Source organism: Haliotis asinina, chromosome 5 (genome assembly GCF_037392515.1).
Source record: "Haliotis asinina isolate JCU_RB_2024 chromosome 5, JCU_Hal_asi_v2, whole genome shotgun sequence".
NCBI classification, from domain to species: Eukaryota; Metazoa; Mollusca; class Gastropoda; order Lepetellida; family Haliotidae; genus Haliotis; species Haliotis asinina.
Window position 1 is genome coordinate 9,905,282 of NC_090284.1, and position 14,489 is coordinate 9,919,770.

The 14,489-nt window shown below is 38.7% G+C and overlaps 1 protein-coding gene across 2 annotated transcripts in view; it reads right to left on the reverse strand.

The window, feature by feature from the left end:
* Positions 1-359: 359 nt before the first annotated feature.
* The window catches only part of LOC137283638 (protein FAM149B1-like), a 62,706-nt gene continuing 48,576 nt past the window's right edge, over positions 360-14,489 (reverse strand). The window contains exons 6-16 of one of the 2 annotated variants that reach the window (XM_067815237.1): positions 10,472-10,639; positions 10,143-10,272; positions 9,769-9,817; positions 9,381-9,493; positions 8,736-8,854; positions 7,955-8,102; positions 7,417-7,527; positions 6,896-7,021; positions 6,410-6,488; positions 5,986-6,102; positions 360-3,803 (exon numbers count right to left, since the gene is read on the reverse strand). In XM_067815237.1, the coding sequence (XP_067671338.1) occupies positions 3,766-3,803; positions 5,986-6,102; positions 6,410-6,488; positions 6,896-7,021; positions 7,417-7,527; positions 7,955-8,102; positions 8,736-8,854; positions 9,381-9,493; positions 9,769-9,817; positions 10,143-10,272; positions 10,472-10,639 (1,198 nt within the window). In that variant the 3' untranslated portion in view covers positions 360-3,765. The remainder of the gene's footprint in view (positions 3,804-5,985; positions 6,103-6,409; positions 6,489-6,895; positions 7,022-7,416; positions 7,528-7,954; positions 8,103-8,735; positions 8,855-9,380; positions 9,494-9,768; positions 9,818-10,142; positions 10,273-10,471; positions 10,640-14,489) is intronic. The other variant, XM_067815235.1, reaches the window with a different exon arrangement.

Here is a 14,489-nt window from a genome sequence, read left to right on the forward strand (position 1 = left end):
AAAAGGACACACAGTGCTCACTTGTCCAACAAATCACATTTGATAGAGTTGCCTCCCTTTGACAAGCAAGGATCTGATGAACTTAAGTTTCATCACATGTTCAGCTAACTATGCCCTGAAATAGAGTAGGTAAATCCCAAGCAAGCAATGCAGGTTAATGGAGACTCCTAACTGGATGGGGTGATCCAGCTTGGACAGTGATCCCACTGACAGTATACAGCATGGAACAGTGCTCACAATATCATCCACTTGTCTAATTGCTGGAATGATGCTGAGTGTGGAACAAACAGCTTCCAATACAGAACAGACATTGCATCAAATCTTTCCAGCAGAACTTCAAGACACACACAAACACAGACTTATTTGATAAGAGAAATGTATTTATTTACAACTATGTATCTGGCTGTTCCATTTATTGCACATGGCTACATTGATGTAATCACAAAGCTTTCATATGTACTGCCAGTTCTTCATAACATTCCTAGTAACAGAAATAATCACATTGAAACTTGATAATGAGAAATGAGTACATCATACAATATGCGTATAAGCCATTAGTTCTTGAGTCCTATTAGTCTGTACAAAGTCAGAGGACATACATTATCTACACAATGCTTAAGACCCACAGAAAATTGATATTTCCTCAACGATAGCCAATACGTTTCCTTACAATATCAATTCACCCAGAACATTTCCACCATTGTTTGGAAAACAATTACATTGTTTGCAAAACAAAATGCAAATGGGAAGAGAGGTACTTTCACACTTTATAACATACGAACTGTTATTCATATTTCTAGTTTACTTGTTCAGAAAAAGACACAAATTAAATGCAAGCTCAACTCTAGCAGCTTCCAACTTCAGATGTAATTTCTTTTACTATGACCAAATAGACAGGGTGGCTACAACTTACATTATTGTTGAAATACCCAGCCCCGTCTAACATGACAATAACTGCTTCTCCATGCCAACAACTAACCCTCATCTTATTTTATGGAGTATGTTAAATAGATTCCCACCAAACTGATAACTTATTGCATTGTATTATAGTGCTCTAAACCTTTGTCTCTAGAAGCATTTTTTTCAAGTGCCAAGAAAACCTCTTACATAATGATCAGTTTGTGTATCTGTCTACTGCCCATCAGTATAGTTGATTACACTCCTTGTATCCCAGAGATTACCAGTCATCAACTGCAAGTGTAATATCAACAGATCATACAGAAAGATTAGGAAACCCGTATGTAGGTGAATCTGTAGTATATATGTTAGTAGTTTCTTCATGATGCTAGATGAATACAAGGAACATCCAAACATGTCTGTACAATATTTACATCAGTAGCACTTTCATAGAAACAAATTACATCAAGGACCTTATGCATAATGATTAATGATTGTGGCACCATGTATAAGATGAACAAAGCAGCACAAGCTACTTGATGGTACAGATCTGGGTCCTAAATCCACAAAGCATTTGTAACGGTACAACCTACTCTAACTACATCTTGTATAATAAGCTTATGAATGGTGTAGCACTACACATGCTTGTGGATCCTGCACAACAGAACACATCTCAACATGAACATGTTCTCAAGCTGGTGGATGTACATACAGGCTGCCTTTATCAACAACAATTTCTGTAATTCAACTGTGAATCTAGTTACTCTCATGAAACAGTTGTAAGTCCATGTGTTGAGATGCAGGAACAAATATCACAGAGTTGAACCAAAGTTACTGTCAAATATATTTTAGTGACATTAACATCGAATTTTCCCTGCGACACTATATTTCTGAAGAAAGACCATGATGAATGGCAAATGTCATCAGGACATTTTCATAATTTCATTTACGTGTTTGTTTGGATCACTACCAAATTTAAATGCATCATTACCAAATCTGAATGAGATCTTCAGGACATTTCAGGAAAAAATCGAAATACTTGAATAAATATTGATCACAACAGAATGGTGAAGGAGTTGCTTGTCCCTTTTCTTTCACAAACAAACTATGATGCAGTTTCTAGAAGAATATGAACAATTTGTTAAATACATTGTATGTCATTTACTCAGTATTAATAGAGAGCGTATTAATAGAGAGCCTTGTCTCTGATAGGTCACATCAAACCAAGTGGTGGCTAGGTTAGAAAGATTAATTATTAATTATTTCAGCTTTTTCCAGTTTCATTAAATAGATAAACCTCCTAAATCTGAGAAACAGCTCTATGGATGACAATGAGGGCTGTTACCTGGCCATCCCTCCTAAGCTGGTGAACTTTTTGTCTGAAGGGGTCTGAAGGGGTATGGTTGCAGCACAAGAGAACAATGTCTCTAAGTCACAGCAGACAAGGAAGCACTACACAAAAAGACCCTACAGATCAACATCAATATTAATATATGTTATTGTCAGCATGGGCAGATCCAGGAATTTTGAAAAGGGGTGGGGGTGGCAGTTCCAGGGGGTCACTGAACCCCACCCCTGGACCTGCCAATGGTCAGTCAATATAACTATAAGGCAATATCAGCTGACAGAGTTTCTTCACAGCCGCTGGAATGCAGACATCACCATTGTTGGTATCATGGCAGAAGTGATCCTTTGGTCTCACTGTTTATTGAAAAGAAGACTGTGATAAGGATCTGGTGGTCAGAGTGTCTGACCTGGCTGAAAGTGTGCCACTGATCACATTGATCATGCTAATGACAACAGTCACTGGTTTCCCTAGTTGCGACATAGTTTGATGATACCTAACTGCGACAGAAACAGCATTCCTTCAATCACTACAATGGCTCTAAGTTGGCATAGCATGAATAACGGTAGTTGTCCCCGGTGTGTCAGGTTAGTCGAATATATCACAGGATGCATTAAGAAAATCACAACACAGCTAACAGATGTCAGATCTACATTACAATACACTAGGCAAAATGTCTCACATGAAGGGTCTCTGTATCATTGAGGTCAACATTACTGGAATATCTGTATTTGCTGTCCAGGACTACAATGAGGTAAATAGCACATTGAGTAAATGTGACAGATGATGATCACAATAACTGCAGGATGCTCCACAGTAAAGCGGGACCATCAGAGCAGAGTATCACAGTCTCAAAGAGTCTGTTAAACAAGTCATGTGAGTCTTTAGACTGAGACAGAGAGATTTAAGAATGATGTAATAAAGCTGAACAGTGTCTGATTCTTGTTAACATGTCAGGTGGGCAGATGCAGCATCTCCCAGTCTTGCCACTCACGCATACAGACACTCAGGGATGCTATGGTTTGTTGTAGAAAGGCCGACTCATGACAGTCACAGATCTAACAGTCCTTCTGCATGGAGTTCCTGTTGAGATTAAAGCATGGACCCTGAGACTATGGACAAACACCTCAACATATCACAGATCTCTTCATACCATACATTGTTACATGCACAAAACACACTACCTTTCATCTGAAACCTTTATCATTCACATTTAGCATAGAAAGGCAGTGGTATCACATCCCGTTCAAAGTTCTTCCAGTACTGTAGGGGTTGAAGCAAGAGACTGTGGCACTGACATATTGCCACCAGCTTGACCAACAGGTGCAGGTGCTTGTGAAGAGATGCCAACTTGCTCTCTCTACATGATAGTTTCTCAGTGTAGCTGGCACTCTGTGTATCACAGATTATGTCCTCATCCTCTGTTTGGTATCACATGTTATGATGGAGGAGTAAGTTCCTCGAACGTGGAAAGACACAGCTGATGGCACGAACTTGCACACTTTGCAAGAAACTATGTCCTATCAAGTACGCACTGTCCTCCGACGAGATGCATTTGGAGCTGCAAAGCAAGGAAACACACTGAAAGATATCTATTCAGAGATTTTACATATTATGTATATTTATAAACACTCTCCAAAAGAAGTCAAAGGACTATTGATTTTATCAAATGGCTACAGTTAATCTGTTAGATAAATGGTTCATTTTTTATATCTATTTCATGCCATGACTGATTCATTACAGTCATATGAAAACAGCATGTATCTTTTAACCTCTGTTCTGTATAAACTGATTTATTGCTAAGAGCAGGTCTTACTTTGTCAGAAATACATCAAATATTGATAAATACTAAACTAGTCTTGTATCTTGTGATTGATTTCAAGAAACAAATTTGAAGCCTCAATCAGTATTTATTTTATAACTTAACCACAAGCCCATCTGCCTTAGGTAATCCACTAGTAGGTATCAACGATGTGAACAGATATTTGTATAGATATTTGGTTGTCAATATTCAGACAAGTGCTGATGTGAACAATTTCCTCAACATGTAAATCACTAGTTCAAACTGAAGCTTATTTCTTACTTCATCTGACCTGGTTACGCATCCTTGTACAGAAACAACTTTGTGATATCAGAAAGAGTCAAGACAACATATCTCCTACAAGTCCAAACAAATTCAGGTGACTGAAGAGCATAGAAAATGATATGGTTACTAAAATTCAAACAGTGTTGGCTCAAGAGAGGGTTTTAGAGTGTTTTGACTCATCAAATTCAGTGAGGACCCCCTCTAGTTTACATCTGCCCATCTATGTAACATTGGAGGGGGGTCCAGAAATACTATTTTCATCAATTTGGACCCACTCAAAATTTCACTCAAATCTAACACTGTTCAAATCCTTCATGTTCTTTCGTATGCCATATATCTATATATACATCTATGAAAATTAATCAAATCAAATGATTTCTTACTAAGGTAGATCAATAAACGTGATGATATCACTTTGTTTTATATAATATAGCTGTGTTCCAGATGTGCAGCTATCCGTATATTGTGGACATACTATAAACATATGATACTGTCCTCTCCACATAGTATGATGATATCCTCTACAGACAACACACCAACACAGAGGACATCCTACTTCCTGATTTAATAAACAATGGAAGACCTTAAAATGAAATGCCACAACATGACTTGAAACACTCATTCACACATTATTAATTCACTGAACTGTTCTTGTGAATCTGCAAATTAAGAGTATCAACATGTCTCTGATTAGGTTGCTGTGAAAGAGGCTCTAAAGGGAGTTAAAAATAAAACAACATTCAATCAGGTTTCACCACACAAGTGCTGTTAAGAGAACAATGTTAGTGAGGTCAAACGTAACGAAGGAATGACAAACTCAGAATGCTTCCTCTATACTATCCTCCATGAGGCCCCACAGCGACATCTTGGCTGAAACATGGCAGGAGGAGGGTGAGCTATGGCCAGTGCAAGCTGATGGTAATGGAGATGAAATGAGGGTTGGGACAGCTACAGTTTGTACAGCTGACCTGGGGCCCTTTCTCACTGCCATTCAAGTTCTACTACTGTCTTAACTTGACGTGTACTTGTGAGGGGATCAGTAACAGTAATCAAATTTTCCCATTTGTCAGGAGTGAACTCAATAAGTCAAGTCAGGGCTTAAAGCCTTATTAAATTAGAACCTGTGAAGGTCCGGGTTAGAATTAATCTTCAGTAAGCCATGCTTGTCGTAAGAGGCAACTAACAGGATTGGGTGGTCAGGTTCCTTGACTTTTCAATGCCCAGATGGATGCTCATGCTGCTGATCCCTAGCTTGGCTGGTCCAGACTCAGTTATTTACAGACCACTGCCATATGGCTGGAATACTGCTGAGTGCAGCTTAAATCCAAACTCACTCACTCACTATCAAAGTGGTTAGAGTTCAAGGAATAAACATCCTTGTTTTCTTCTGTGACAAAGAACTGACAGACTTCCATTTACTGAGGACAACATCAGAGTGGACATGAAATACATATCTGTATTCATCTGTTCACCTATCAAATATGTACCTTTGTAATAATTTTTTCAATTACTACTGTGACTTTCAAACCTCCATATTTCACATCTAACATTATTCCATTACATAAACGGACACAAGTGATGACCCTTTACTCTAGTACAGTATTAAACATCAAGTAGAATGTTGCTGGAGACTGCAGAGCCTGGCAAAGTTACTCACGCCACTGGTTGTGTAGTGGACTCTCCTCCATCCCTTCATTCTCCATGATGTTTGGTGGAGGGCCAAGGTCTGACGAATGCTGGAGACTGCTGCCTGTGATTCCCAGAGACTTGCTGCCTACAATGATACAACAGTCAAAATCAGCACAGGTCTACAAATGTGAAAAGGCTTCCCAACAAAACCCCCATTATGTCCATCATGTCACCTGTGTCACAAACCAAGCTTCCAGGACTGAACAATGGCATAGTAAGCAGTTCTACATCAGGAGGATCAGCTTGGGTGAAATGATTGATGTTCATCCCATTCAGATCAAGAGGTGGTTTTCTCTGGTGGTCACCCATATAAGCACTATTTGATTCTTGGCAGCAACTTTGCCTCCTAATCTACATTTTGCTGTCATGCAGACACTGGTGAATCAACTTACCATGAAGCATACCCCTGCTGTATCCCAGCGGTGTTGACGACCGACGCCCTGAAGTTCCCATTTGAAAAGGAGTATCAGACTGAAAATTGAACACCAAGTTATTCTTAAATCACAAAACAACTAGCAGTCTTGACAAAAGAAATACTGAAAAAAATCCTGACAATCCTAACACAAAATTATAAAAAAAAACTTGACCATTTGACAAAAAGGAAACAAAAAGTTTCTGATATGTGATGATGTGTGTGAACTAGAACCCCAAACTATCACGCTTGGACTGTCTCAAATGGGACTGACTTGATGAATATCCATCATCATCTGAAACAGTATCTGGACACTGTTATGATATTTATCAAGTTAACTCAGCAATACTGACCACTGCAATAACGCAACAAACTTTCTTACAGAAGGGCATATGTTTAGCTAAATTTGGTAACAACACATCGATATTGTTCAATTTCTCCTTAGAATGTAACTGTGACAGCTTACTCTCATTGCATGAGTTGTACTGGGCCTGGGGTCAATGGATGGGTTGCTCTTCTCTCGGCTGAAGTGAAGCGTTCGCACATCCTTATTCTCAATAGCACTACTGACTCGTAATGAGCTCATTTTCCGCTACAAAAAAGAACATTATAAAACATATAAACCAATCATCAAATATCATTCACAACAGAACATCAGCATAAATAAAGTATCAAAGAGGGATAATAACATACCCGTAAGTGCCTTGCTTTGCTTCAGTTTGGTTTCGATGGTAAACATGACAGTTTTAGGACAAAACATCATTTAAACACTAAGTCCAACCTGGTTTCTAATTCACAGTTGCTGCCATCATGGTAGCTGTGGATTACAGCGACAACTGTTCGTACTTGCACCAGTTACAGGTCTGTATTTCTTACAAAGTATCTTCCTAACCCAGGAAGATAGCACTCTAATTGTGTACTAGTAGACAATTTTAACGTAATTGCTTTTGACAGTCTCTAGTGTCAGACCGAGTGCTCAGTTGTTACCTTGCCCTTCTCCTGCTGCAAGTCGTAACCTAGTGGTGGCAGGGCGGTGTTCTTCTGTAAGGGGGCAGGGGTTATTCTCTTGATGCAGATACTGTTTGGCATCTCCTCCTCCTAAACAGGAAACAAAATTTGTAAGAAGTCAAGAAAATCCATTATGCTTGTCTGCAAAAGATTTTCCAGCCAATTCACAGATGGTCTAAGCAACCAGTGAAGTGTTGATGCCTACTGAAACCAACTTTCCCCTCTATACGAATAGCACTGTCTTTAAGTTGTTAACACATATTTTGGCAAAGACTTATCATTATTCAGACAGAAATACAAACTGTTTCCAGTCTAGCAGGCTAACAAACCATGTCATATGCTACTATGCCAGATTATACAGATAATACAATAAATATCTTCTTAAAACAGATCATCTAGAAGGCGCAGTGTCACAACTGGATGTTACTGTAATTTCACTGAGACATTCTTGTCATATTAGGATGTCTGCCAGCAGGAAGATCTTTATATTTTAGTTGTATACAACTAATGTTCTCACCACACTTGGTGTCTTGGATCTGTCAGGGAGAGGTGCCAAGGCCTTACGTCGACTGGGGTAGGGCAGCATCTTCACACTGGTTGGTCGCTTCCCAATCATACTAGAGCTAGGGCGAGCCGGAGATACAGACTCCGAATCTGTCGACTCTCTGTTTTAGAAGAAACATATGTCAAAACTTATCGGGAAAAGCCTACATCTTCAACAAAAATGTTTTACAATGACATAGTTACTATATCGCTTGACACATGTATCACATTCACTGCTCACATACGAAACACTAACACTAAACTTAAGAGTCTGGTGATCAAATAACATCTGCAATGACAGACGTTAAACGGAAGCATAATATTGTGTCCTATTCATATACAAATTGAGAATGGACAGAATATATTCCATAATGTCCCTTTGAACACTACATAGTAAAAAACAATATCAATCCAAGTTTTGGACTGAATGCTATTTGTAACACATTTCTTCACCAGCAAGAAATAAATTTGCATTTAATATGTCAGCAGGGCGCTCACACCAAGCTTAAGGCTTTTGAGCCCGTGCTATGATGTAATATTAACTACATTACTGTAAATGAAACATAGTGCTTCTCCAGATGTGTGCCTGGGGCTTCTATATTCATTCGAGGTACATCAATATTACCAAGACTCAAAAGTACACAGGCCAAGGTAAATTCCAGCAATGTAGGCAGATTCTAAACATGAGATAAGAGAATGAACACAGTTCATGACTTAAGGACACAATATTGTTGTACACAGGCAAATACTCTTACGGTGCATTCTTGTTTTTGAGAGTAACCCTGGAGATTTGGAGACAACCATCTATGGACTTCTGAGGGTCAGTTGTGCCGATGTGTGTGTGTGCCCGTTGTAGGGACAGTGCTTGGAACTGCTGCAATCAAAAATTGACAAATTGCTGCTACTTTCACTGACAATTACTACATCTTACAATCACAGCAATAGCTGATGTTAAAATTTCACTGATCTGAGTAGTGCTCTTTCGGTACCTCATTGGAAAGATATATGAAAATCGATTTCTGTTGGTAGGAGCACAAACTGACCTGTGTCCAAAAGATTCCATCACAGTTTTCTAATCACAGGCAAAATATAGAATCCCTTACATGCATATGAAACAAGTGAAATCAAGTGATCTTGCAGCAACAGAGGTTGCTAACCATCATTCCATAATTCCAGAGTCATCGATACACATGAAAGCCCTATGTATAGTCTGTCTACTCTGCATGGTGCCATTTATCAGGTTATCCCCCTTTAGATGAATGAAAATGAAAGGTAATTGAAAAATCCAATTCAAAAGGTGTACTGATATCACAATTAACTGAATTTCCTCAGGTGTTATGTCATGATTGATAATGTAGGTTTATCAAAGGGCGTGTAGAAGCACAAAGCATTATACTTACTCTGGGTTGCATCAAGCCCATATAGGAGGAATCCCTGGTTGTGCGGCCAGGGTCATGGAGGCCGATGGGCGACACATGGAACCCTGATGAAGGCACTAGATCTTGTTTGGATTCTAGAAAACAAGATCCATTATTGACACAACAAAAAAATTGAAAATACCACTCAATTCAAAACAGAAGTTGACTGATTACATTTAGTGAAACTGGCACATGCGTCAGAGCTTCTTGGCGGTGAATTACTGAGTAAACCTTCCAAGGTAATATAGTACATGCTCATATGTCATCATGTTCTTTCAAGAACCGAAAGGCTATCAAACGCTTGAATCACAATGTCTTTTGCAAGTAAAGTAAACATATTCTCTCTCAATATGTATCAGTTAAAACATACCTATTAGATTGGAATACTCCTTAATGATTGGCCTCATCCAGGAGATGATCTGAAACAATACACATACATTTAAACTTCCTATAATTAAACCATTTTACTGTGTCAGCAATCAATATATGTATATATTCAATGAATGACTTGTCTGCCTTTGTGTGTGTGAAGCCCATTTCCAGTGTCCCCTCACCATAATATTGCTGGAAAATTGCTAAAAGCATTGTAAAACTAGACTCGCTTATTATCAGGTCATGCACTAAGTTGTTTCTGTTTCATCAAAATATTTAAGACTGACCTTCGTATGTAACACATAATGCTCAAAATCCACTGTCACCCCCATTAATTCAACATTAGTTTTATCAGTGGGTGATTTCCCTCACCTCATTCCACATACAGTCGAACACGGAACTAGCTACGCTATCTTTGACACAAGCATTAGGGGTGATGGGAGGATAACCTATCCGTCGCCGTCGAGGGGTGATCTGCTTCTTGTGTTCAGAGTCTTCATGGCTGTAACATATCCAGCACATTTACATGTCAGAATGACAAGTGATACATTTAGTGACATTAGACTTGCTATGGAAACTGCGATATCTGGAAAGAATGTGTAACAATATATTCGGATCATGACAATATCATGACATATACATACAGTGATATTTGACTCATAGGTTCAAAAAGAAGTTTGGAAACATAAACCAGTACATACACATCCTTATAGTCGATGGCGATGACCTCCTCGTAGTCACCATCTTGTGCCAGTATTTCCTCAAAGAGATAAGCATACTCATTGTTGGAGTAGTCCCTGTCTGTGTGGATAGAAGCAGCATCAACCGGCGCCTTCATTGCCTTCATCTGCCTACCTGTTACACTTAGCCTGCAAGAACACACCATGCTGTCAATTATACATGTGGGTTGGGTTTATCTTTATGTATCTGTACTGTGCTCTATGAAGATGTTTCTCTCTTTCATCTCTAACTTCTTAAATGTAAGTCAGAATACATTACCCTCAAGTCAAGTTTTGTGATATCATTATAGACTGCATCACACCTGGATGGTTCAGTGTCAAAGAGTTGAAGTGAAAAATACTGTGACTAATACACACACATGAGGGGATGTCAACAAGTTTTGAGCCTTGCAGAGAAAAACACAAAATATTGGTATGAACCACATTTATTTTTCAACATAGTCGCCTTGTGAGTCAAGACACTTGTTCCATCTTTTCTGCCAGTCGCTGATGCCATCTCTGTAGAAGGTGACATTTTGGTCCTCAAACCAAGCCTCAGTAGCAGCAATAAGCTCATTATCATCCTGAAATCTACGACCATCCAAGTGTTTCTTGAGATTTGGGAACAGATGGTAATCACTTGGTGCCAGGTCTGGAGAGTAGGGGGGATGCGGCAAGATTTCGTACCCGCATTCTTGGGCAGCAGCGGCTACAACGCGAGAGGCGTGTACTGGAGCATTGTCTTGATGTAGAAGAATACCACGTCTGATCTTGCCCCGGCGCTTCTCCTTGATTGACTGTCGCACTTGCCTCAACAAGTTAGCATAATATTCCCCATTCATTGTTCTTCCTTTTGGTAAGTAATCTTTGCTATCCCAGAAGACTGTCGCCATTACCTTCTGCATTGATCTGGAGGCTTTGAACTTTTTGGTCCTGGGAGAAGTGACATGTTTCCATTCCATGGATTCTTGTTTGCTCTCAGGATCATAGTGGTGGATCCAGGTTTCGTCACAGGTTACTAGCCTAAAGTGGAAATCTTCTGGATTCTTGTTGTATCTGGTAAGCATGGAGTTGCTTATGGTGACCCTTGTTTGCTTCATTTCATCTGTAAGCATTCTTGGCACCCATCTTGCGCACACCTTAGACATGACGAGATGTTCATGTAGAATTGTCTCGATGGATCCGTGTGAAATGCCTGTGGTCTCCTCTAACTCATGGAGTGTGATTCCATGATTTTCCAGCAAAAGTCTATGCACTCTGTCAATGTTTTCCTGACTAGTGCTTGTTGTTGGGCGACCTGGACGGGGGTCATCTTCAAGACTCTGTCTACCATGCTTAAATTCATCGACCCATCGTTTGATGGTAGCAGATGAAGGGGAAGACTTCCCATAAACTGCTGAAAGCCTTTCTTCAATGTTCTTCGCCAAGTTTCCTTCAAGAACTAAAAACTTAATTACTGCTCTATACTCAATTTTATTCATTTTCACTGCCATGAGGGGGGTGACTTTCTGTTAGTGTGAGCTGTTTAATAAATTCTGAGAGTAGGATACCAAAACTTATATATCACATCAGCTACACCCCAAGGTTCAATGTCGTACCATAGGCTGTGACACCTGGGTATGAAAAATGCTCAAGGCTCAAAACTTATTGACATCCCCTCGTACTTTCATACAATCAGAACCGTCAAATCAGGGACAAACTATGCTGGCATTCACAATTAGAACAGGTTCCCAGGAAACTTTACTGGATTATGTCACTTGTATTGTGAACAACAGATATTGGACAAAGATGGGCCAAACATCTGTTGCTATGACAGACATGACGTATTTACTGGTTGTACACTACTTTAACCACATATGTGGAAATTCATCAAAATGTTGTGGACCAATAAATTGTAGTGTCGTTTGTTTAAGAAATTATCAATGAATACATTGTTGGGATAACCCATGTAGAGACCCACAAAACTTTAACATAAAAAAGATCAATGAAGGCAGTTTTGAGTGAAACTAACATTTAAAGATTAAATTAAGAAAAGGTCAGGACAACATTAATTAAAGGTCAAATGCAACGTAAAACACAACTTTGCAGATTCTGATATCTTTCGGTATGCACTTACTGAAACAAATAATCAAAAATGCCAGTTCAACCTATAAATATGAAAAAAAAAAAAACACAATGCAAAAAAGCCAGCGAAATAGGAGTTCAAACAATTCATTATTTTTCTCCCAGCACTGAGCGTAGTGAATAGTTTTGAGGATCTTGAAACAGTATGCCTGCCCGGAGTATGAGGTCGAGAGCGTAGTCTACACAAACAAGTCAATTATCTACTCATGTGCATAGAAAGCGGCTAATTCATTTCAAGGGAGGTAAAAACAAATGTACAAAATAATGCAATTTTGATTTGCGATTATATGCTTAGAATTTTGTTTATTGTTTTTTCTTAATCAGCAGTGCATTTTACATATCATGAATAGGTGATAACTGTGTTTTAATTATTTTTGAACGTTTGGTTGCATGTGACCTTTAACATCCATATTTTGTTAAGAAAGTTACACACTGTCCTAATCATCACTAACATGAAACATCTTATCAAACTACCGGTAGATATGACAATGCCAGGGTGATTTTATCTCACTCTAGTAATCAGTGGCATTAAATTTTGTAAGATTACATGTGGACATGAAACAACCTACACATGCCATCATCCCCTGCTTAGAAAAATCTATTTGGCCCAGAATAAATACAAGCTCAATTACATGTTACAGCGCTCTACTATCAAAATTGTAATAATGCCATTTTTATTTTTCAATTCATTGAACAGAGGAGAAATGGGCCTGTTGTAAAATGCCAGCCATTGATGGCAAGAGCTCCACCATGGTGACAGAACCCCAACAGTTTTTAATCCCTTATGTAACTAGGTGTGAAATGTGTAAGTTCACAGACAAACAGCTGTCCTTCAGGCAGCTTAACAGCAGGGGCCAATTGTCCCAATATTGATGGAAATTGAGAAGTAGTTCAAGTGAAACGTGCCTCTCACACAGAATACTCGTCTATGTCCCATGGTTGCCATGGTGAACATATCAACAACATCAAAACACTGACTGCTAGCTTTTGTTCAGCTGAACTTTTTGTTTGATGTAATTTAATGTCAAGCAAAAACTGAAGAATTTAGCCAAGATATTATCGATAAAAACTCTTCAATGGAACAACTTTTTTTCTATACCTAAGAAAGTTTTCAAATGAAATAAATTTTCCAACAAAACATTATTTTGAGCCTATTGCTTTCTTCTCCTCTGTCAATCCTTGCCTTCCTGGATACCACTGTCACACAAATATTTACTTAATTGACAGAAAGTGTTTCTCAGTGTCTCACTGCCAACAAAGACACATTCAATATTTGTTGTATTTTTCACATTGTAATTAAATTGGATCAACTATTCAAATATATATTAATACAAAAGAAACAGTATATTATGACATCCACTGAAGATAATTATGCCGGCAAAAATGATACATTTGAATTGGTGTTTTCCTTTGTTTGTTAATTTTGTTTTTGTTTGTTATTTAGTTGTTGTGTGGTTAATGTCAACCTACAAGGCCGAGGCCTCTAGAACTCTTATAACAATCAAGTCTGGACCAGATAATCTAGAGACTGACATTAAGATCATTCATGCACTCTGTGTACAATGCCTTACAATCACTGAGCTTGACCTAGTCTGTCTCATAGTCCCTGAACCACATAATTTTCCCTACTGCCTTGTCCTCACTGCAATACAAAAGCCCAAAATAAAGCAAGTCTATATTTCCTCAGGTTCTGGTTCTGAATTGGTCTTCCTGGGGCTCTTTTTCAATTTATATGAGTTTCTTTGTTACTATCAAAATAATATATTTTCAGAGACTGAACATTAGTCTAAGCCTGACCATGCCATCCATTAGCTGGCCACACGTGATTGGCCTTGGATGCTAGGGATAATCGATCCTTACCCAAGAATCCCCTTGG